Source organism: Vanellus vanellus (genome assembly GCF_965231255.1).
Source record: "Vanellus vanellus genome assembly, chromosome: 5".
NCBI lineage: Eukaryota > Metazoa > Chordata > Aves > Charadriiformes > Charadriidae > Vanellus > Vanellus vanellus.
This window is the reverse complement of record NC_138910.1, coordinates 19,089-44,397: the sequence shown is the minus strand read 5'-3', so window position 1 is coordinate 44,397 and position 25,309 is coordinate 19,089. Positions and strand designations below refer to the sequence as shown.

Genomic DNA, 25,309 nt, shown 5'->3' with positions numbered 1-25,309 from the left:
GGCTCGGCGCGGTCGCCATTGTGTTTGCGGGGAGAGGCGGCTGGCTCGGCGCGGCAGCCTGCGGGCCCGGTGCGACTCGGCCCCTCCGCTCCTGAATGTCCGCGTCGTGAGAGTGAGTGCAGACCGCTTACGGTGTCGAGGAGGGGAGGGCGACACTGTAGGGCCCAGATCGCGCCTGTGTGCGGGGCCGGCGGCTCTGCGCCAGGGCCGGGGGGAACCATTTTGTCTCGGGGCTGGCGCCTGGCTCCGCCGCCCGTCTCTCCGCCAGGCATCGCTGGCGGCCGCTCGCCTTCGCTGGCAGCGAAGCTGCATGACACCCTCTGTGCCCCCGTCCCTGCCCTCCCGCGGAGGAGCTTCTGCCCGGCGGGTCGGGGCAGAGCGGTCGGCGCTGCCCTTCGGTGCTGGCCTGGGGCGCGGCCGCGGGCTTCTGGCCGGGCCTCAGCCTTGCAGGCTGGGCCTCTCCCCTCAGGCCTGGGGAGGAGGGACCGGTGCCCTCCTCAGCGGCTCTGCGGAGCGCCCGCTGTCTGGGGCCTGCTGGCTCCGGGCTGGGGAAACAGCCCAGCGCCATGGCACCGGCTGCCGCAGCGCAGGCAGGCGGCGTTTGTGAATATTTTTCTTGCTCGTGGGACTCCTGAGAGGCTGCTGGGTTTTGTGTCAGTCTTCCTTGATTGAAGGTTGAGAAAGTACCCGAAACAAAGAGTTGCGCAGACTGAGGGAATTGCCCCTGAACTCCATCTTGTTTGTCATAAAGCCGTGATTGTGAGTAAACACGGAGGAAGACACGTGATCACAAGTTGCTCGGGGGGAAGAGTCTCATGACAGTTGTATATCAAAGTACACAAAAACCCGTAGATGTAAAAGCTTGAGTCTCGGATAGAAGCGTCACCACATAGTTCCAAGGTAGGAAGCTTGAATTTAGGAGGTGGGAGTGAAGCGTGTGCTTCTCTCTGACTGAGGGCAGAGGAATGCTTTAAGCTGTTAGTAGAAAACGTGGAAGCTAGTAAAGGCTTCCCTTACTGGTGGACATGACTACCTCAAATTGCTCCTCATTTCTCAGCAGAGGGGGCTCCGGGCAGAAGAGAGAAGCGAGAGGATTTTATTTGAAATATTTGTTGTTTGTGTTATCTTTACCTTTTGAGATTACACTGCTTTCCTGCAAAGACTTCTTGGATCTTTTATCTCTTGTTATCTTTATCAGTGGTTACATTGGGTCCAGTTGATTTTTTATAACGTAGTTGGAGGGATGACAGATCAAGAAGGGCAGGACATCTGAGCAGCATACTCAAAATAGGCTGTTCAACTTCATCTCCCATTACAAGTTGATCATCTGTTTCCCAGGTACAACTTTAAAGTTGGATTTCAGAACTTGGTTTCTTACCAAGCCTTGAGAGGCGTCACATGCATGCATTATTCCGGGAGGCGTGAGTTGTTTCCAGATTTTTCGATGAGGTTTTGATAGCTAAGTTGCATAACATGGCACAAGCTGATGAAATATGTTGCTTTGATGAGAGCAGTGCTTCTCACCCTGATGTTTTCTTTCTCTTTTCTCTGTTGTTGGATACCAGTGTGAGTAGTGTCAAAATGATGGAGAAGACAGAAGCGTATTTTGCCAGGATAGTGTGTTGGAAGTTGCCTGGTGAAGGACACAGCAGGTGTCATGTTTGAGTAAGGTGTTCCCTTCCTTTGTGGCAACAGCAGGCTTTTATCTCAGTTCAGACTGCAACACAACTTTTATTTTGTTTTTTTTTTTTTAATTTGTTCCTCAGTGAAGTCACTTAAGTATTTTTTGGCCTCACTAGCTTCAGTGTAAATTGATGTGACTACTTGGTCATTATAGAACTCATTAAAGCATGTTAATTACCACTTGGGATTTGTTGAATTCCTATGTGGGTAAACAAAATGTTCGAGGTTTTAATTTGAGTGTCTTTGTGCTCATTCAAAAAAACCCTTAAGATGCTAGCACTGTAAAAGGGAACCATTGTCATCCTGAAATATCCTATATTAACACGATATTCCCCTTGCAGACGGGTATTATTGTGGCTTTAATAATACAATTATTTTTTTTTTTTGTTTATTGAGAGACCACTGTCTCATTCTGTCCTGTGTTCTGTGATAGTTTACCATGTTCGCCTTGATGACCTCATTATGTTACCATGATCAGCATATGCCTTATGTGTATTGTGTGTTCAAGCCAACTATGAAGATGGTTGCTTGTCAAGCTTCCAAGGTAGAGTGCTTAAAATGGGTTTCAAAGAACTCTGGACAAAAAAACCCAACAAAACACAAAACCCACAAAAGAAACCAAAAAACTTCTTACTAGCGTTGATTATCAAAGTTGACATAACTAATATCCAGTTTTATCTATCTAATATATTCAAGTCATGGCTCTGTTGCTGATAAGTGTTTTCACGATTCCCTCTAGTTGGATTCCAAGTAAATTTTATGGTGGATGCCCAGAAGTTGAAGAGCTCTTGTGTAGTGTTTTTTAAAAAAATATTAATCTGAATGACATGCTTCATGTCAGTGAACCTTTGTTGAAAGGCGAAGATAAAATCTTGTTTCCTCAAGCAGAAGTTCTTTGCCTAGACCATAAAGCCTTTTTTTCCAGTACCTTTCCCCCTCCGCATCAAACAAGGCAGGGCTTCTCTTGTCAAATGCCTGTTCTTACACAACTCAGATGCATTTTTGTAGCAGATCCTGCTCGTTTGCTGGCTGAGGCCAGGACTGCAGAAAAAATGAATGGTAGTATTAAAGAAATTAATCATAATGGGGGTGCATAAACTGACATACTAAATTTTGCATTTTCTAATGTTCTGCCTTTATTTTGTTTCAACATAATTTTTGGTATAGTTTCTGCAAGATTTCTTTACTTAGAGAAAGAAAATATTGTATAGATAGTATCACTCTGACACATTCAGGTTGAAATCACAACTTGTGCTATTTTACAAGATTAAGCTGATTGATAACATTGTCCTCTTGGGGTTACTACTGGAGGAGAAAATTAGTCTTGTGCCTTTTTATGTATTTTTGTAGAAGCAATTTGCTAATCTTAGACTCCATTTCAGCTCTTAGAGATAGTTGGGTCTGGTGTCCACAGTCTTCCACTCTGTGCTTTCCTATCTGAATGTTACTGTTTTGGCTGTTCTGTGCATGGTACATAAGCAATTTTATTAGTACTAGATGATCTCTAATTTGGTCTTGAAGTTGTTACAACTTCTTACATTTCTGTCATCTGGACATTAATCTCTACTGGTAGGAGCTTCCATCCCTTCTTCTAGAATCTTTGTGTATTCTACATATGTCTGCGTCTGACTTTTATCTATGTTATTTAATTAGTCTGGTTCCACACCCGTCTGAAGCAAAGGGATCCAGAAAGAGAATGATCGATAACAAAAGCAATAATGCTGGCGCTCTTTGTCAAGTACTTAATAGTACAGAATTGGATCCCTTATTCTGTGTGTCCCGTATAGTTTGTATGAGGGTAAAATGTAGATAAACAGTGCTTTGGATGTCAGATCTCATCAAGACCTACAGCTGTCCTGTCTAGCATACACCCTAGTCTATATTATTGTGACACTAATTTAGCTTCATAGTTTGCAACCTGAATAGTTACTTTTTCACACTCAGTGCAGCTTCAGACAAGTACTAGACTTGCAGTGCGTACTATGGCAGATTACTCTCAAGCTTAAATTAACCATCATTACAGTGTCTTATATAATGGTACAAATATGAAGAAATATGATTGTTACATTCTATTGCAAAAATGATCCACTTGAAGTGGTGTATTTTAGATTTGCCCTTACTGGATTTCTTTTAAACTTCCATGATTGGCAGTGTTGTTCTGTACTTTGGAACATTGCTTAGGGCATTCTTATCGATACAGCTGCATTTACAACTTTGACAATTGCATAGAATTGCTCAATATTTACTTAGGGGTTTAAATGTCATCTGCGAAATTTAACAAATTTGTGATTTCAGGTTCCTAATCCAAAGTTAGGCAAGTGAGAATTTCAGATTCCTGAACTGATCTTGTTTAACTGATGATGTTCTGGCAAAAGCAAATGGGTGGCTAATGTCTGAAGCATGGTCTAGAAGCTGTGCTTCTCCATAATACAATCCAGTAGCTCTTTTGTACACAAATGTAAACATTCACTTAAACTGCGTATGCTTTATGTTGTAATTTTTTTTTTTTTTTTTTTCAAATAAAAAAAAAAGTCCTACTTGCAAGATGAAGTGTTTTGGCTATTTTGTGTTGTGATCTGTGTTGTAAAGCTATCAACTGAACATGCACCAGAACAGTAGTTAAAACCTTCCATTAAGGAAATTAACCTCAGCTGTCCAACTGTTAGGCCAATGGAGTTCTGTACAAACTAGCTTTTACCAGGTAGAATATGTAATGTAGTATGACTTTCGGTGAAGATTAAAAGTCCTGAGTATGTGAACTCAACTTGAAACTGCAGCCAGACACGAGGTACGTCAGGATTGATGCAGGAGCTTTTCACAAACTGTTACTGATGAACATGGCTGATCTGTGGGGAAAAAAAAAAAAAAAAAAAGTGCTGTACTGATTGATTATTTTTTTTTTTCTTGTTGTAGCTTATTCTCCTTCTCAGAAGGTTAGGCCAGAATTAAAAGTGCTTAAATAAAACAGATTGTGCCACTTCTGAAAATCACCTTGTACCAATGGAGTTCTCGGCCATCTGTTTAGAGTTTTTAGTTATGCTACTCTTCCCACACCACATTACTGAGGGTCCTGCAGTTCTGTTCACTTTTTTATTTAAGAGCTACCTTTTGTGGTCTGATTCTGTCTGTACCATCCTGAGGAGGAAGAATCTGGGAATGTTAGTAAGCCAGTTAGCTATCTATCTGGAGCTTTTGAGCAATGTTAAGTCCAGATAGCATTTCAAGGACAGGAATGACTACAGGATCACTTCTTAGGTGGAAAAGGCACCAGCATTTCTTTTGAAATGCCTAGAATACCAAAAGACCAAATAAAGACTCAGTGACACAAAAGTAAATTTATATATACCTTTGAGGCAGCATGGTCTCTTTTGTATACGTCGCAGAATCCCGGACTGGTGGGGGTTGGCAGGGCCCTCTGGAGCTCCCCCAGTGCCACCCCCTGCCAGAGCAGGGCCACCTCCAGCAGTGGCACAGGACATGTCCAGGCGGGTTTGGAATGGCTCCAGAGCCGGAGACTCCCCCGCCTCTCTGGGCAGTCTGTGCCAGTGCTCTGCCGCCCTCACAGGAGAGAAGTCCCTCCTCAGGTTTAGGTGGAACTTCCTATGGTCAGGTTTGTGCCCGTTCCCTCTTGTCCTGTCACTGGGCACCACTGGAAAAAGACTGTTCCCATCCCCCTGGCACCCTCCCTTTAAGGATTTATAAGCATTGGTAAGATGCCCCCTCAGTCTTCTTTTCTCCAGACTAAAAAGCCCCAAGTCCGTCAGCCTTTCCTCATCAGAAAGATGCCTCAGTCCCCTCATCATCTTTGTAGCCCTTAATTTTCATGGGAGTTGTCTTTGGAGAAGTTAGATATTTCTTTGAGGCAGGTAGACTGCAAATGTATTTTTTTCACAGGAGGATGAAGTTTCATAGTTTTGACCCTGAAGAATAAGTCTGAGTGTAGTTTCTGCAAGTGTTGAGATGCAGTTAATTAACAAAGAGGTAATATATGAATTTAGGAAATCCGAGGACTCTTTCCGTGACTCCTGGCTCATCTTGTGTTAGTACTAGTGCTGCTAGGGAGTCCCACTTCGAATGTAATAGCAAGAATATATTGTAATATAATAATAATAATAATAGCAAAAGTGGCTATGTTTCTCATTCTCTAACATGGAATGGGAGGAGATGTAAAAAGGAGGTTACAAAAACTAGGGTAAGAACTTAGTTCCACATCTTACTGATGCACAGTCAGACCAAAGTGCTGTGTAAATTTTGTATGTGTGAGTCTTATTTATGATACGCTCAGAATGACTTGTGCATGTTTTGCATGTAGGTCCCTGCTTCTAAAAGAAAAAATAATCAGAGTTTCCTTATACAGAATACAAAGAATGGAGTCAAAACCCTCAAGAATTCCTCGAAGGATATCTGTTCAGGCCTCCAGCTCCTCACTGGGATCTCGAACATTGACTGGAAACGGTTTAGCTGGTGCGTATAGTGCGAGAGAGTCTTCACAGAGATCTGAATCTGGATACCAGGTAATGTGTTTTGTCTCTTTCTGGAAAGTATAAATTAATTTAACGTCTGTTTTTCACCAAGAAAAACCCTAAAACCCAGACAAAAGGGAAATACAAGGAAAAGTCCCACCCAGGGCCCTCCATTTGTGAACAAAACGCAAGATTAATTCTAAAATGCAAGGATTTAATAACTAGGCCAATGACAATATTCCGCAGTATCAACTGGTGGTTCTAGGTTTGCCATCTTTACCTACTTTTGTTTTTAGCTGCACCTTTAAAAATCAGCTGTTTGATGAATGAAGGGCATCCTGATACTATGGGTCTGTTTTGGTGCTAGTCACTGCAGTCTTAAACCTGGGTAAATGGGATTTTCTGTTGAGGGGAGGTCAGGATTTTGTTTGAATTTTGATGTGAAGCGTAGCCCTCTATACACGTGTGGATGATGCAGAAAGTACAGGAATACATTGCAGTTCTAAGAGTTGCTCTGCTCTGCGGTGCCTACTTCTTTTGCATTTTGTGAAGGTAAGAAGAGGACGTTTAGGCATATGTCATACTGTCATGTCAGTATGTTGATGCAGCTAGGCTTTGTGTGCAATAGACATGGCGAGGGTAAAGGCCTTTGCTGTTTCACGTGTGACATGTTACACTAGCCACATTGCTTTTGTGCGGGAGGGAAGCCGTGCTCAAGAATAAGAACTCACACTCTGCAGGTCCTTTCACTTTGAAAGAGTATTATGGGAAGTAGAGATTAAACTACTTCAGAAGTTATTTTGGGCACTTGGAAACAACAGGTGGCTGTTTGGCTCAATTCTCTTATTGTTTTGTTTCTACTCCTGTCAGCAGTTGTCACTTCAATTTTGGGCCCAAAAATCTAAGCCCATCTTGGTCTTTGAAACCGCAGAAACTTAACTCCGTGATTAAACGTTCATATTTTTTTGATAAAATGGCTATGAGTTTGGTCCCTGCTGACAAACTGTCTGGGACATCGTGTTATATAATGCTTTTTCCAGAAATGGTTTTACAAGTAATAGAACATTAATTATTTTTAGCACAATTATATGTATATGTGTTATCTTTTGCCATATCTAGCATGCATGTGTTCACTAGTATATAGGCTATAGGGAGTGTCTAAGGGTAGTCTTCAGTCATTTCTGCTTTTTGGATTCCTGTACGTTTTTTACTGGCTGGCTGCTCAGCAAAACCAAATCAGATAGTCTTACTCTTTTGTAGGGATTTATGGACCCACACAGTCTACATATCATCCTGAAAGCTGTTGATAAGAAGATGAGTCTCAAGCTGAGCTGGTGCTATGAAGTTAGATGTGTTACAGCTGTTACACCTTTCTTGTGTTATAAGTTCATGTACTTTTATATTATTTCATTTATTAAACAAACTGCAATGTGTTCACTGCACTACATATTACCTTTTGGCTATTTCCTGTTGAGCAAAGTGCTTCTAATCTGAGGAATGATCTTTATAACATTTTCCAGTTAAAACAGAGGGGGAAATAACTGTGTAGAAGATTATGTTGTATCTCTTCTTTCCACTCCAGTTCATAAAAGGTAGTCTGAGACCTTCTTACGCAAGACTAGTGCTTAGTGATAAAAGCATAGGAAAGACCCCTCTCTTGACTAACCTTTGGTACTTACAGAGCTAGTAGGAGCAAATTTCATTTTTGCTTGCAGGTTAAGATTACAAGTGGCTGGGGCAAGAAGAAACAAGTAGTCTAAATAAGATTAAGTCCAGTCAGATGGGAATGGAACGGGCAGGCCTTTTCACTTTATTAATCCATTCAGAAGCCTACCTTAAAATATTAAGAGCTGCTTTAGTTCCAAATCATTTAAAAGATTTGTCATTTAGAAGAAAAAATATATGACTGTCAGTAGTGCTTTAGGTATGTAGAGGAAAGGGAACTTGGAGACTTGCCTTTTTAATATAAAGTCGTTTCTGCAGGTAGAGACCATACTTGATTATAGCTTAACTCAAAAACTTTTGGAGACAGAGCAGTCAAACTTTGAGTATTTGGTTTTGACTAGGGCTAGAAACAAAAAAAAAGAAAAGGTTCTATCAGGTGGGTTTGTTCTCCACCCCCTTCTTTTTTTTTTTTTTTTCATGTAGGTATAGATTCTTGTATGTCATACACTTTTGTGATCAGTCTGGGTAGTAGCATCTGCTCATCTGAGGAGGCATAACAAGCAGGTTAATTGTAAAGTAATCTGACGTATGTGACATAGCATTGTTTCTGGGTGAATTACAACACAAATCAAATTAGTGTAGTGGTATGAGAAAAAAAAAATCGTATGCTTTATGATACAACACTGTAACTGTTTCATAAGAAATGAAGTTTGGTTTGATTTTTTTAATGGAGTGATAGGGTCAAGTGTAATGTATAGAATTGTTTTGAATGTTTTCTCGATTGTGTTTCTTTCCTACTGAAGGTGGACACCAAAAGCAGAATACCTCGTGTAATGCTTTAATTGTTAAATTTTGACAAAGGATGTGAAATAGTCTTAAGCTGAACTGAAGGAAGAAAGCAAACCAAGTGTTTTATTTTTTTGTTTGTTTATTTCAGATATAGCGATTAGGTTGAGCTTTCCTGACATTATGCCTGATCACCTGATTTCTCTTAAAGCCACTTTTTTGATACCCAATATGTTGCTTTTTTTCTTCCTATCTTGGCCTTGGGACATCTTTCAAAGAAATGAGCACAGTGCAGAGATGCCACAGCTTCCAAAAGCTGTGTTGGCATTAGATCGGTAGATGGTGTAGTTCCATGAACTGGTTTTCACTGCTGTGCTAGTGCGAGTGTGGTGTTCTTGGGTTAAGGTCTTTATTGTGCTGATCCAGACACTTAAGATGAAATTCTCAGCTCTTCAGAATCTAACAGCTGGAGAAAAAGGAAAGGCAAGTATTTCAAAGTCAGTTAAGTTTGCAGGTATGGCTTGTATTAAGAACATTTTAAGAGAGCTTTACTTCTATCTTAAAGTTGTGTAGTCTTGTGCCCATGGGCAGATTATCCATATGTGAAATAACTTAGAAACCTGATGAATCCTACTGAGGCTTTGAAATATGAGAGAACTGACTGGCTGATACTTTATTTTCAGTTTAATTTTGCTTGTGAGAATGACAAGCATGAATATTTCTTCAGCTTTTTAATTCCTAATACTACAACTTTTAAGCAATAGTGACAGAAACGACTGTAGTTGTAGTATTAGTAGTTCATAGAAAGAGAATGGACAAATAATCACTTACAAACTCTGCATAGCTATAACAAAATGGTTGAATTTATGTTATTTCTATTAATTTTGCTAATGATTATTCTGTGGAGCAAATTAAGTTGCAATGTCTTTCTTTAGTTGTCATCTATTCATCGAAATTCAGTGAAACTGGTAGTGTAGAACCTCATCTCTTCAGTTCCCTTAAAGGTAGACAGATTTGTATGTTAAATGGTTCCCAGTTTTGACTTCAAGTAATTTGAGCACTTTGTTTGAGGTAGTGCAGCAAACAATATTTATTTGCAAGACTGTTTTGCCAAACAGTTGTAGTTTGTTATGTATATTAAACTGTGGATTCATTGTCTTGCACAGTGTCTGAAATCGGCTACCAAAACTATTTAGCTTATTTCTTAAGCCCAAAGTGGTTTTGTACCCAGTGCTGTTTACTGTTTTGGGGTGGTCTTGAATGTTAGTGATTTATAAGAAACTTAGAGACACAATTTTGTAGCGAAAAATGGAAATGTATTTTTGCTACTTGGGTGAAATGTAATTGGAATTAATAATGACTAATTTGCAAGCTTTCCCTACCAATAGCACAATGGTGGATTATTAGAATAGATTAGAATAATTAGAATTATTAGATAGAGAAATCAAAAACTTAAGCTGTGGTAAAAGGGAAGTGCTTAAGACTTGGAGAAGATATTGTGTAATTTGCAGTAGCATGGGTGGTTTTTTTGTTAATAATTATCTGTTAGTAGGCGTGGGTTTTCTTCTTTTTCCCCCTTCCTTGCACCCACTCTTTCCTGTATTAACTGATGACCAGGACAAGACAGATGGCTTGCTTTAGTGTCCAAAAAGTCACTTTCGCTGTGGCACTTTTGCTGTCACGGAGACTGTTTTCCTACGTGTGTTGGATTTTTACTTAACACTTGAAAGTGAGGTCCTTAATTCCGCCCTGTTGCTGGAGTATCTATGTTGGGGTAGTGTCTCAAAAACCTTACACTTCAATTACTTATTGTACGTGGTCAAATAAGAGGACAGATAAAGGAGCTGATAATTGCTGGAAAGTACTTAAAAAAAAACCCTTTCCTTTTGCCAGTAGTTCTCTCTTAAGCCTGTTCCATTTCCTCTCAGATATCCCTTGAGATTTCTCATTAAAGGTTTCCAGATTTGTTAGTACCTCCACTTCCCCATATTTTCAACATTCAGATCAGATACCAAGTTCATTTTGAGTTATGAGATGCATATGATAACATGTTCTTCAGGAATCCGGTGTATTGAATAGCTCCAGTAGAGACTGGGCAATTGGAGAAAGAGACACCCATGAAACTCCTTGGAAGCTTACAACGTCCTCTCCAACTCGATACTCAGGGACACTTGATCATCCACATGCTGGAAGATTTTTGGGAAGCAGAAGCAGATTGGTGAGAACTGTTAACGTATATAATACTTAAAAAAAAAAAAAAACCAAAAAAAAACAACAACAACAAAAAAAAACAGGCGTTTACCATAGCCTTCCCAATCTGAAAACCTACTACTAACAGGGTCTCACTGTAATGTTTCTAGATAAGTAGATCTTATTAAGTCAAGGTGAAGGGAAAGCAAGAACATAGCAATGGTAAGAAATCATTCAGAGGATGAAAATAATAATAATGTGCATTAGTTAAACTAATAGTTAAGAAACAAATTTGAAGTGAGAGTGACTCTGCAAGTATCCATTTTAAAAGAAAAAAGGAGGCAGTGCTTAGAATCTCATACATATTGTAGTCCTACAGGTAGCAACATTAATATTAGTTTAAACTCAGCTTGTTCCATCCGGTATTTCTAGGGGGGGGGTCTTTTGGATGGTACCAGCTTTGTGAGTTAAGACAAAGTTTATGGTTTTGGAGACCTGCTGTAGAAAACTTAGTTGTGGAGGAACAGTTCATAGCCCGTGCTTGCTTACGTGCTGCTTACAGCATACTGCGAAAGGAGGTGGAGGATGAACTGTCACCTGACTGAGATCCAAGCCCCAGGCCTTAACAGCTTGTCTTAACTGGGCTCCAGAATGTGCCTTCCTAACTTCAAAAATAGTTTGCTTCTTTGACATGCTTATGCACTATAGAGGGACAATAAAACACTTCCAGTTGCAGTAGAAATATTAAGATGGGAAAAGCCCAAAACTGAAGGTGCTTGATGGGAAGGTAGTTAACCATTGAAAATTCTGCTCACTTTCAAACTGAAAGCTGTTTGGGTACTTGAGAGTGCTCACACCTTAAATAGGTGTTTGTTTTCTTACTGTGACTTAAAGGTGAAGACAGTGAGATAAGCACAGGGGGAGTGGAGGGAGGAACTAGTGTGGAGATGCTGGCCTTCAGGGTATGTCATGGTAGGTGTTTCTACATATAGTTGAAATGCAAACGGAGTCTGTGGTTGTAAGTGGCCTACATATCTAGTTAAATTGGTACTTTAGATTTTTCAAAATAATTATTTTTTCCCATAGAGGTTAATTTTTCTCTTAAATTAAATTCCAAGGCAAGTGAACATTACAGAAGACACCCTGAAACTTCCACTTATCAAATAACAAATGATAAAAAGATAAGTTATATATTAAACACATGATTCATGAGGGAAATTAACCTTGCTTTGTACTTTGTGATATTAGTTTCTGTGTCTCCTCACCTGTCTTTCATGTTGGGATAACAGAAATACTTGGATACATCTTAGTTTTAAAGAGTAAAAAGTAGTGCTATAAGCTTAGTGAAAAACAGCAAAATAAAACACAACTATAACATCTACTCTAATTTGATTGATCCTTAAAGGATCTTGGTTGTAGATACTTTCTGGGAGGACAGACTGCTCAACTGAGCTTTTTGGTTGAGCTAAAGTTTTTTATATCAAAAAATAAAATTAAAACATTTCAAATAGAAAACAAATGTCTTGGCTGCAAGTAACCAGACTAACAGCTTTACAGACTTTCCCAATTTAATTTTTTTTTTTTAATACTAGTTTCTGAAAACTTTTATTTCCGTGCTGTTCACTGCAAGAATTGTTTTGTACTCATTCTTCACTCTGAACAGTTTCAGTTGCACTTGAGTTTAATGTAATCAAAGTAAGTCTGGTCTAAACAGCTTACTAGAAGCTAGGGTTGATTCCTTAGCCAAGTATATTTTAGGTTGGTAAAAAATGAGCTGAATTAGTTAAACTATTAAATAAAATAATTAAGCTGGTCAGTTTGGGCCATTTCTGGATGGCAAAACTCTGTTTCCTTGGAGAGCTGTAAAGCTATAGTTGATCATGTTCGCAGCATCTTTACAAGTCAGGAATATCTCTTTGCCCTGTAAGCTAGATCTATCTATAAAGGAAAAATAATGCCGATTGTAATAGAAATTGGCTTTTGTTGGTGGGACTGTCTTGAATAAACCTGGGAATACTGATCAAGAGCACAAGCGTAAATCCTACGTTATTTTTAAATAAAAAGGCTTTGCATCTTAAAGTTGTTCTTTACTATTTTTGTGAGTTTTACATTATGTAAACTTTTGTTCAGTGTAAGTACATCTGAAATACTGTCTGTAAATTATTTTTTTTTAATGTTATTTCAGTCTGCATCTTCTTCCTCTCATTTCACATCTGGGTGTTATGGTGAGTCTGAGAGAACTCAGGGAGCATATTCAAGACTACATAGCCAGCAGCGAGACAGTGATTCAAAGAGACCTAAGCTATCTTGTGCATCTACCTCTTCTGTGAGAAATAATGGCTTGACTGCCTTTTCAGGTGAGAGGTTGATTACTATAGCTGAGTTATGTGAAAATTACCTGAATAGTAAGATCAGGTTTTATCAAGTTTTAAAAGACATGCTGTGAAGTTCTATGCTTTTATTCTCAAATATTAAAAACCTATGCCTAACAGAAGAGAACGTTCACACTGATAGCAGTATCCAAAGTACTGAGAATGCTGTTAACGTGGTCTTTTGAAAACCCAGTTGTACTCATGTCATTTAGAAATTATTACCTGAAGCTATTCCATTTGCGGTAAAGCTGAACTTCATGGCTCAAATATATCTTAATTGGTTAAGATTTCAAGGAAAGAATGAGTGCAGCTGCTGTCATTTCATGAGTCAAATTGTGTTGGTAAACCTGTGTGTGCCAGGGACAGCAGAAGGGAAATCTTTACCTTACGTAGCTCTGTGTTCCAAGAAGCACAGTGTCATGGCTGGTTAGAGCACCGTTGTTAGGGGTTAGGGAAGAAAGAGTTGGTTTTTTTTTTTTAGCAGCATCTAAACGGACTCTATAGGTCAGGCAATTATATTCTACACTGGGAGCTCTTTCAGTAAAAACAGAGATTTTCATTAAAGCAGTAAATAAGTATGTAATACTTGGGCAAATGTAAGTTAAGCAATATGCTGAATGGAAGTGTAAAGGTCAGGAAATGATGGTCAAGACCTTATATTGAAAATATTTATAGAATGTTTTGAAATAGACTGTTAGATCCATTCAGATTACCCGTGTGAGTATGGATCAATGTTCTTTTTATATTCTCTTATCAAACCACACAGCCATCCAAATAAAAGTTAATAAATTCTTGCTCAAACCCCATTATTGTTGAGGCTTTCTTGCTCTGTTAATAAAATGGCCACCACTAACGTTTCTCGTTATTGTGTAGGACTATCTGTCTTTCCATTCCTAGCTTGGTTGGTCATCACACTGCTGACCAATGAGTGCTTAAATTTGGATTTTATAACTTAGCAGTAAAACAAAATCAAGGTAGACTTTCCAGAGCCATTGAAGAACACTTTTTTTTGAACAACAGTTTTGTTTGCAGCTGAAGTATGTACAGTTCCCTATGTAAGTTGTTGAAGCTGTTAGCAAAACACAAGACCCCTCTTTAAACTGAAGTGTTTTACTGTGCAGTATGAGCAAGAACAGTATTAGTCATTGTTCTTAAAGTTGCGTCTAAGCTGCATTTAAGCTTCAGCAGTCTTTCTGGGAAATGAATTTTAGGAGCATTTAAGAAGCATCATTAGTATGGCAGCATTTACTAAGTCTCAAGCTGCTGTTTTGCCATATTGTGAACCCTATTTAAAAACTAGCTACCATTTGAAAACAAGATGCTATTTGTCTTCCTCCTGACCTGTATGAGTGTTAATGGGTCTGACTTGTCACAAAAGTATTACTACTTTTTTCTGGTTTAGCTTTCAGAACTAACTCACTGCAAGACTAAATAAGTTCCAGCATCAGCAGAATGCTGCTTACTCTTGGCTTTATGCTGGCAGCTGGTCACTTGATCAGCTTAGTGGTATTGTTAAACTCTCCTTTGATATGGTATAACCAGAATGCATGCATAAGTACCAGCTGTAATGGATTTTTAAATTATTACAAAAACAGGGGATTTATTTACTTCTTTCTAGATTCCTCTTGGAGGTACAGTAGGATTCCTAGATCTTCATCAGTGATGCTTGGCTCCCTCGGAACTGAGCTGGTGAGGGAGCGAAGAGAGTTAGAAAGAAGAACAGATCTGTCTGTTAATAACCTGGTGGATCACAGCTACAGAAACAGTGACTTTTCATCTTCAACATGTATGTATTGTACAACTGAAAGCTTGTAAACCCATAGGTTGCGTGCCTGTCAGTTTATTCACATGTTCTTTTAATATTTTCTTCAAAACACAAAGCCAAAATATCTATTTAATTTTAAGGTATCTTTTTAAATAAAGTTAGTTGGCCACTTTCCATGTGTTTGCTAAACCTTCAAAGGATATATGAATTGTCTGGCTTGTAGATGCATTCAGTTATAAGAAAGTGGTATTGGCGTTTACTGCTGTAACTGCGTGAGTAGTCAGTAAGCCTCTTTTCTTTGTTCACCTTAAGATCTCTTTGTATTTAGGTATGGGAAAAGAAATAACATTAATTTGAAAGGGTTTTCATGAAGGTGCCCATATCGTATTATCTCTTTCCATTTGGGTTCTTGAGTGGTTATTAGGTGAAACTGCTAGACCACTGAAAATAAAAATGAATAAACACATACTTTACATGAAGTGAGATGTTTGTTCCATGGTAGCTGCTAGGACTAGTGTGGATTTCTGCACTGTCATTTTCACTTTTTATTCATAATGTTGTGGCCTTTTAGAGCTGTCTTGGGGGAAGCTCATCATCAGTCTTGATCTGCCACCTTTTGCAGATGCATTAGGGCTATTTTATAATGCAGAAGTTTAAAAAAAAAACTTCCATTTTTACAAGTGTAGAAGAAAAGCAGAAAAGATAAAAACTAGTTCCAGATTTCATTGTGCAGTCTTGCCTTACCAGAAGAGTATATTTTAATGTCGTCAGACTCTACATTTCTTTAATAAGTGGACAGTTGAAGTTTACCTGGCAGAGCCTAATGGGAGAAATGGATGGGTGGACAGCCTTGCTTTGTACTGTCCGTGCTGCATTTCTACCAGTAGTGCCTCTGTTAAGTGTTACAAAAATAACTCCCAACTGTGTTCCCTGCTATGTAATCAAAGCTATATGGCAGATGCTTGGCATCTGTGCAGATGTTTCTTCAGTTAGAGTCTGCCAGCTGCATAAACCTCAGCTTCAACAGTAAATCATGATTGCAATGCAGAACCTGTTAGAAAAACAAAACACCACCAAAACTAAAAACTTAAAAGGTTTCAATAGAGAAGGCTTCTGCCTCCTACCTTACTCTGCCTATGCTTGTTAAGTAGTTAAAATATTGAAGAAGTTTCCCTTCTTGTGAATTTAGAGGGCTTCAGCTGCTTCCTCCTCCCACCTCTTCCCCCGGCTCCCAAATCTAGCTATTTGAAGGAGGAGACTAGCTGATGTTAGCCTCCTCGGCTGCTTTCTGTAATGTTAACAGCTCCAGTAGAATTCTTTTCAGTGTGTTGAGGTACTTGCACAGTATTTACAGAAAACATGCCTATAAGAATCACAGAATGGTTTGGGTTGGAAGAGGCCTTTAGAGGTCATCTAGTCCACCCCCCTGCAATGAGCAGGGACATCTTCAACTACATCACGTTGCTCAGAGCCCCATCCAACCTCACCTTGCATGTTTCCAGGGATGGTGGATCTACCACCTCTCTGGGCAACCTGTGTTTCACCCCCCCTCATCATAAAAAAAATAATTCTTCCTTATATCTAGTCTGAATCTACCCTCTTTTAGTTTAAAACCATTACCCCTTGTCCTGTTGCTACAGGCCCTGCTAAAATGTATGTCCCCATCTTTCTTATAAGCTCCCTTATACCTGCCAGATTTGAAACAATTTTGAGTAAGGATCACAAAATCCTGAACCTCTGTATTTACACTTTAGAGTTATCCACGTGAAATGTAACTACTAGAGCACACCTTGTCATAGTATTTTCCTCTGCTTTTCTGCAACAGATCTTGAAGACAGGCCTGCCGCTTCGTATGCAGAGGGAGCAAGACCAAAAGACAACTCATTGAGCACTTTGAGGCTGAATGCATCCATGAACCGCCAGTTGCCTTCTGATCATCAGCCATCTTTTTTCAACAGAGACTCTAACATGAGCTCTTCAAGATCCAACTATTCTTCAAGACAAAGGAGAAATGAATTGGAGTCTCCCCAGAGGAGCGTGCAGCCAGCATTTTCTCTTACTGCCATTAGAGATGAAACTCCTTCCTCAAGTAGTTCTGAAAGAGTTTTATCTCAGAGGTCATTGAACGAGCCTGCAGCTGACAGCGAAGGGAGGCGCACAACCAGACAGCTGCTGTCTCGTTTAGCATCTAGTATGTCATCTACGTTTTTCTCTCGAAGGTCTAGCCAAGACTCACTGCATACAAGATCATTAGGCTCTGAAGAGTCAACAGTGGTCCCAAGAGTTCAAGCTTCTGCTCTGTCAAGCAGTAATGGAGCTGCAACTCCGGAAGTTCCAGGACTTCAGGCATCTGAAGCTTCTCAGGGATTTAGTTTTCTTAGACGAAGATGGGGTTTATCAGGAGTTTCGCAAAATCATAGCTCTGATTCAGACGGTGAAAGCTACAGACCAGACTCTGAAAGTAGGAGCACAGGATCTTGGTTATCATCATCTTTGAGGAACAGATGTACACCTCTCTTTTCCAGAAGAAGAAGAGAAGGAAGAGATGAATCTGCGAGGATCTCTACCTCTGATAACACTGCTAGATCACAACATGTCTTCAGAAGAAGAGAGTCAGGTGAGGACACCTCTCTTGAAGCATCAGATAGCCCTCCTCGGGCTTCTGTTAGCAGACCACCAACACCTGCAGTATCTGGTATTCCTACAGCTACTGCCTCCCCACCAGATTCAGCCCACAGTAGAAGAAGTTCTGGAATTCTGCCTGGTTCTCTCTTTCGCTTTGCAGTGCCTCCCACATTAGGAAGCAGTCTGTCTGACAATGTTATGATAACTGTAGATATTATTCCCTCTGGCTGGAATCAGTCTGATGGACAAGAAAGTGGCAAGTCTAAAGTAACACCTTCAAGAGACCCAGAAAGACTCCAGAAAATTAAAGAGAGGTAAATTACTATGTTCTTTTGACACAATAAAATGTACCTGACTTAACATGAGAGAGTTTTCTGTAACCATGATGTTAAAAGGAGACTTTTTTTCAGAGAAGACAGCAACTCAGTCCTCTGTCACCTGTGTTCTCACTTTTGTCTTTAGAGAAACTTGGTTTAATCCTTGTAGGTTTGAGAACAGTTTGATGAATGGAATTGTCCTTATATGCAGTGTGTCACGGCATTTGTCAATATTCCTTCCTATTCAGCCTGCTTTTAGAAGATTCTGAAGATGAAGAGGGTGACTTGTGCAGAATCTGTCAGATGTCCTCTGCAAGTTCTGACAACCTTTTAATAGAGCCATGCAAATGCACTGGAAGTCTGCGGTATGTTCACCAGGAGTGCATGAAAAAATGGCTGCAGTCCAAGATTAATTCAGGTAAAGCAGACTCTAGACTAAGGTAGACGCCCAGTTACATTAGGAGGCTTGTCAGGAGGATTACTCTTAGTAATATTAAGGTATTTATTTGAAAAACAAGCATTTGGGGACAAACAGCAGTGTGGCACTTTCAGGCGCATTGTGTATCTGTCGCTTCTCATGTGAGTAGTTCCAAGAACTGTATTTGTCATTCAGAGAATTAGATTTTTGGTATCATCTCCCAAGATACTAGACAAACTATATCATTGCAGAAGTGTAGCTTTAGAGCTGCTCTAGCAGTTCGGGTGAGTTTTTTCCCCATCCTTCCTTGTGTGCATGATTCTAGTTTTTAAGACTTGTATAGCCATGCTGCCTGTCGTAGAGTGATAGGAATTTGAAAATCCAAAAATGTTTTTCTATTGTAACTATACTTAAATACTAACTTACACTTAACTTATACTTAAGTTATACTAAGTTATACTTAACCTATACTAACATACTTAAGTTACTAACTCCTGTTCAAGGCAGTTAAAACTGCTAGTTCAAAAAATTACTTCAAAGTGCATATGGATTTTTTTAAATAAAAACTTCAGAAAGTGCACACTGTACAAATGTTTTTGTAATAAATTGATAGACTGGTTTGTAACTAAGTTGTCTATGGTACTTTTAAGACTCAAAAATAGGTGACTTGGTAGAAGACATGAAGATCATGGAATACTTTTTACCAAAGGAAGGTGCTAGCAACTCTTCACTTTTTTTACTCAGTGTCAGAGGACCCACATCAGAGTAGGGATGTATTAGAAGCCTCAGCCTGTAGAAGTTGAAGTATTTAACTATAAAAGACATAAATCCACTGTAAACTTGCTTTGTTCATCTTGTTGCTTATGGAGCAGCTTGTTTTAAACCTGGTACTTTAAGACAAAATGTTGCTCTGGCAGTAACTTTAAGCTATTCCAGTATATTTATTATTGTACTTGCATGTATATTTGGATTACAATGTAGAATTCAAACAGCCCAAGCAGCGATTTTATGCCAGATTTTCAGTAAGAGGCATATGGTGTCCAGAACGAACATGGGGCAAAATATGTGGAGCTGGATATAGACCATAAACATTCTATAGCATTTAAATTTTGACATTAGCAGATAGTCAGTACATTTGTATTAGAGGCTTCCTTTTCTTCTAACCTTGCTCTGCAAAATAAAGCCAAGGATTAGTTGCAATTTGTAATGCTTGTATAATTGTCTCCTGTGTTATAAACTTGACACTGACTTTCCCCTGCCCCTCCCCACCAGGTTCTTCATTGGAAGCAGTAACAACTTGTGAACTGTGCAAGGAGAAGTTGCATCTGAACCTGGAAGACTTTGACATTCATGAACTCTATAGGGCACATGCAAATGAACAAGTTAGTATATTTTGCCTAATTTGGTAAGTGTTGGTTTAGTGCTGGAAGGGCGCTCTTCTTTAGAGAAGGAAAATGTGTCTCCTTTTCAGAAGGACTGTTACACACATAAAGTAATGTCAACATGGAACAGATTTTTCTCCTCAATATTCGGACAAATTCTGTCTTCCTGCTGTGCTTCCTATAGCTGAGGTTTCAGTAAGTGTAATAGATCTCTTACCCTTTTCTTACTTGCTGATCTGTCATCTAGCTTTGCAGTCCAGTGTCTGCCACATAGGTGCAGTACTAGTATGATTAGATTGAATTTCACATTAAGTCATGAATTGTATTTGATTTTTGCTGTTTTTTAACACACTTAAGCAGTTGTTTTAAACAAAAACTTCTTTTGTTTCGTTGGAGTAGAAACTAACCTCTTTTCTAACAGTTTCCTGCTGCTCCTTCAAGTCCTTTCCTAAATTGAAAATAATTAAAGGCCCATTAGAATCATAGAATCATCTAGGTTGGAAGGAGCCTTTAAGATCATCAAGTCCAACCATCAACCTAATGCTGCCAAACCCACCACTAACCCATGTCCCTCAGCACCACATCTGCCTGTCTGTTAAATACCTTTTAAATGATGATTCAGCCGCTTCCCTGGGCAGCCTGTTCCAGTGTTTCAATTAGCGTTACTCTTGTTATATAAAATACATTATCGTAGCACTACTGTATCATGTAGTATTTAAAAATTAATAAATAACAAAAAGCTGGAGTTACTTTAATGAACTTTACTCAGAGTGTTTTCCTTATTCTCTGGGTTGTATTCTGTGAATATAGAAAGACTAATGAAATTTGCCTGCCTCAGAAGTTGAAAGAAAATACAAAGTGACACCAGTTTTGGGGTCAAACATCAACTTCTAATTTTCTTATTATTTAGAGTAAGCTCTTACTCTAGTTCCTGTCACTTGGGCCAGACTCTGAAAAGTCTTCATGTAGAGCGCTATCATCTTACATTTTAGCGCTACTGATTGTTGGTTACTGTCACTGTACTTTGATTGAAATAAGAGCTTTGAAACTTTTTCCTAAAGAGTTGACTCTAAATGATCAGTGCAGCAGTAGCGTTTTGAAAGTTTTGCTTTATCTCAGCAAGGAAAATAATTTCCCAAAATATTTATAACATGACAAAGTTCTTATATTTTCCTTTATTTTGGCTGTCTTTAAAGCATTGGGACCACTGACAAGAAACCAGCGAAGTTTGTTTGTTTTATTTTCCCCAGTGGTTTGTTGGTTTTATTTTCCCCAGAATATTCTGATTCTCAGATTCCTTCTGGTGAACTAATCATGCTGACTGAGATTTTATGTGTAGAACTCTTTCTGTTTATCTTCAAGCATAACATCTTAGATCTGTGGTGAATGGGAAGAACCTGAAGTATAAATAGCTTTTCAGTAATTAAAGTTTTTTAGTGTTGCATTTCCATAGTTTTCTTGGAAGAACTAGAGATCAAATATATAGTGTTTCCAGTAAAATTTAATTCTTGTTCTAGTTGTTGAATTGTATAAGCAGACATGTCACTGACATTCCGAATGTTTCTTTTGTTCTCCTTTAAGGCAGACTATGAATTTATCAGCTCTGGTCTCTACCTTGTAGTGTTGTTACACTTATGTGAGCAGCGCTTCTCTGACATGCTGGGAACTGCAAGTGAGGCCAGCACACGTGTCAGAGTAAGTATGCAGTGATTTTATGGCAGGAATTGCTTGTACGGAGAACTTGGAACTAGATTGTTACCTTGAGCGACCTGGGAGCGAGACACCCAAGAAGCATGGTTATTTAACAAATTTAGGTCAAAAATGGCCTAGGTTTGTCAATGCAAGTAACGCCATGTTTGATTTGAAACTGAGAGTTCTACTTTATTGCAGTTACTGCATTGCAAAATCATTTTTGTCAAGGTTGTTGGTAATTCACTGCTTTGCATGTATGTTGTCATGATTATTGTGAATTTATGCAAAACTGGAAGGTTAACCTCCCTCTGTACAAAACATGCAGTTGAGGATGTTGGACTACCTTATTTGATTAATTTTTCTCATTATGCCAGTCTGCATTGCAAAGGTCTAGACCTTGCAGTGCTTGTCTGCTGGATTGCGCCTAAATACGTGCTTAAATATTACATTCTGAAACTGACTAGCTACGGTATGATTTTCCGGCATTAGTCAAAACTCTTATTAGTTCTATTTGACTGGATTCTTGTCACTTAAATGACTTGGCTTAGGAATACAGTGAGTACACATTTTACCAGTAAGACATCATTGTACAAAGTTATTTCTGCATAGTGACTCATTCAGGAATCCTGTATTCTACACATTTATTTGATACTAGGTAATGAATCAGTGCTCTTCATCAACTGAACTCCTGAAAAGCTGATTATTTTTTTTTTAATGACATACAAAGAACTGACAATATTAAGCTTGTCCAACGCTTATTGGAATGGTTGGTAGCAGGTACTAGGCCTTTGGGGTAGAGGCAGGACTGTGCTCTAATCTCTTACTGTATTAGAACAATGATCCTCTTCTGTACACATCTAATGTAGAGCTTGTATTCCATGATCCACAAATGAATTGTCCCGTTTTCTCCGCTGCAAGCGTAGAGACATAAAAGACATATAATATAATAGTAGCCAGCATCCAGTACAGGTTATTAGCTTGAGTGTATTGTGGAAATAAGATGGTTTTTACTGTTATTTCGTCAAAGGCGACACTACACAGTTGTGTGATGATGCATTTTAAACCACTGAGAGCACCAATGCGTGTTTGATACCCAGCATACAACTGAGCTGTGGAAACTGGCGTTACATCTGGTTTCATTTTACATCTGGACTGTCTGAAACAGTGATGCAGATTGTCACTGACAAAAAAACCACTTGGCTGAGACTTTCAAAGTTGCCCAAGGAATCCTAGGGATTTTGGCTTTGGGTTTTGATACCATGTACTTCTAACATTAAACTGCCACCATTGCCTAATAGTAATCTTGCTCTTAAATGTTTTACGTACAGTTAAAATCTTATTCAGTCAGAGGGCTCTGTTTTGCCATATCAAAAGCGAAGTAAATGAAATGGATCCAACTAATGCAGTCCTTGCAGATTATGTTTCGCTGCATTACAATTTCTAGGAACAGTTTCCATAAAACGGGCACTTGTTTATGTGTGCTACTTTCAAAATTGGTGTGTTTTACAGACTTTAGAACATGAAGATGATGCCACTAACTGCTACCAGGAACATTTGACATAGAGTGGAAGCTGAAACAGCTGTGCAATAGCAATTTGAAGTCTAATGCGGGGGGATTTATATTAAATTTTGTGTTGATTTTTGTACGTTGGGCAAATGTGTTAGGATAACTGACATCTGGGATGAAGCTTTGGGATGTAAAAAGTGAGGAAAACTTTGCTAACTTGTTGCAAATTTCTGCAGATAACTTTGCAACTTTTAAACTACTTTCTTTCTGCCTTGTTTCTAGTTTATTAACCTTGCAAGAACTCTTCAGGCACATATGGAAGATATTGAAAGTAGGTGCTTCCCCTCTTCCCCTCCCCTCCCATTAGATCAACTCAAAGTTAAACGGGTACAATCCTCCTTGCCAAGATTCATAATACCGGACTTAATTACTGAAAATTTGACTTCACCAAGCAGTGCTTTTTCCATTATCAGTAGAATTATTCCGAGGGGGAACTGGTTTTAATTCTCCATGATTAATTTCCCAACAGCATAGAGTTGTTTAGACCACAGAAGTGTTTTTCTGGAGTGATAACGAGATTCCTTAGTAGTTACAGTTTGGTTATTGTAATTCTAGTAGGACCTAGTTATGGAATTGGTGGTGACCTTCAGGTTGTAGGCATTTACATGAGTCCTAGTAGAAAAGAAACATTTAAAGTTTTAATTTCACTGTACTTAAATTACTATACTTCTCTTGCCGTTTCTTTTTCTCCCCTTCCTTTTTTTGCCCTCTTCTTCCCCTCCTGCCCCCCCGCCCCCCCTTTTTTTTTTTCTTCTATCCACACACACTTTTTGGTTGTGTGTGTTCCTTGATCAGACCTATCCACTTCAGGAGTGCAATTTACAGTTGCCAATTTTGGCAAAGGACTAGCTTACTGTTAACTTTATGGTTTCTTCAGTGTGCTTGAATTCAAAACTATACGCTGACTTCTGGTAGATGTATCCAGAATCTAAGTATTGTTTGTGGGTGTCGTGGTTTAGGCCAAAAGTGGGCATGACTAATAGGCAGTAGAAGGGAGTTAGTTGATCTACTTTTTTTTTTTTTTTTTTTTGCAGTGTGCATGTGAATATCTGTCAGCATTCAAAGTTTGTATATGAATTTTCAGTGCATAGGACCTATTTGGAGTACAATAAGGAATGTTGTGTGTGTTGAATTTTTAGTTAGAGGAACAGATGATTATTTCTGCATTCAGAGCAGACAAAGTGGACTTGAGTTCAGAATTTATTCCTAAGTTATGTGCATCCTTATTAGAGTAAAAGTTAATCTTAATAAGGGCCATTTTACACAGTAATTTAATCTATATTTGATTCAGGCTTTATCTAACTTGCAGGTGAGGAATTCTGAGTTTTAGATTTATTGTTGATGCTACTTTAGTTACATTTCTCTTCCAAGAACTGGAGAAGTGAAGAGACAGACCTTGCTTCTTTCTGTGTTCAGAGATGGAACAAGTTACTTGAGTGTAAATACTTCCTTGTCTGCAGAGTTTGCTTAAGAGGACAGATTAAATTCCTGTTATGGACAAGCTAACACTTTACAGACCTACTGTAGATGTGTATACTGATTCTTTTTATCATAGTTGACAAGTGTGTATTTGTCTTTGAATTCACCTTGCAACAACAAAATGCTATGCATAGGTGGGCTTTATGTTCGTTTTCCATATGCTGAAAGAATGGGGGTGGAGAGAGGAGCTGCTTCCAAGCAGGCCTGACTCAATTGCATTAAGCAACATACATAGAAAACGCTTTTTTTTTTTTTTTTTTTTTTTTTTTTTTTTTTTTTTTTTAAGAGTCTCTCTCTTTGTTCAGAATGCTGAACCCTTCTAGATGTTTTAGTATCCAAATTGTTAACTCTGCGCGTCATTTCTTTCCCTTGTGTTGGGTGCTGCTGTCATGGATTGAATATATTCTCCTCTAACTACTGTTGGAATTAGCCACTGTAAACACTACATAAAAGTTGAATCTCTGGCGTGATTAAGTTTTCTTCCTTTTATTTGAGGAAGAACAGTGGGAGGACACTGCATTTTGTAATGTCGAGTTTTGATTTGAAAATGCTGCATTTTTCAGAAATGAGATGCATTTAAAAATTAGGCCATGTAATTATACAAGGTTTGGGTGGCTGTTACAATCTGCCGTTCAGTGTTATAAAATTACCTTTATTTCCTCTACATATCTTAATGCTCTAATTTCACAGACCTCTGTCAAGGCCTCTGATTATACTGTGTTGTTCCAACAGCTTCTGAGGATGATTCTGAAGACTGATGCTGATAGAACCTTCATACTGCAAGAGAAATGGAATTGCTGCAGAAATGCTGAACTGGCAAGAACATCAACATGCATTTGGTTTTTTCCTCTCCTTAGTAAAAAGCGCATTGAATATTAATGTAGTTTTTGAAGCGTTGTTGATTT

General features: G+C 38.9%; 1 protein-coding gene across 1 annotated transcript; it reads left to right on the top strand.

The window, feature by feature from the left end:
- On the top strand, nucleotides 1-25,309 carry MARCHF7 (membrane associated ring-CH-type finger 7). Its single transcript, XM_082483183.1, has 11 exons — nucleotides 1-112; nucleotides 6,041-6,197; nucleotides 10,657-10,815; nucleotides 12,973-13,144; nucleotides 14,778-14,945; nucleotides 16,750-17,863; nucleotides 18,115-18,284; nucleotides 19,557-19,666; nucleotides 21,248-21,361; nucleotides 23,148-23,196; nucleotides 25,137-25,309. Exons 2-11 carry the CDS (start codon nucleotides 6,051-6,053, stop codon nucleotides 25,160-25,162), a joined length of 2,229 nt encoding a protein of 742 aa, XP_082339309.1. The 5' UTR covers nucleotides 1-112; nucleotides 6,041-6,050; the 3' UTR covers nucleotides 25,163-25,309.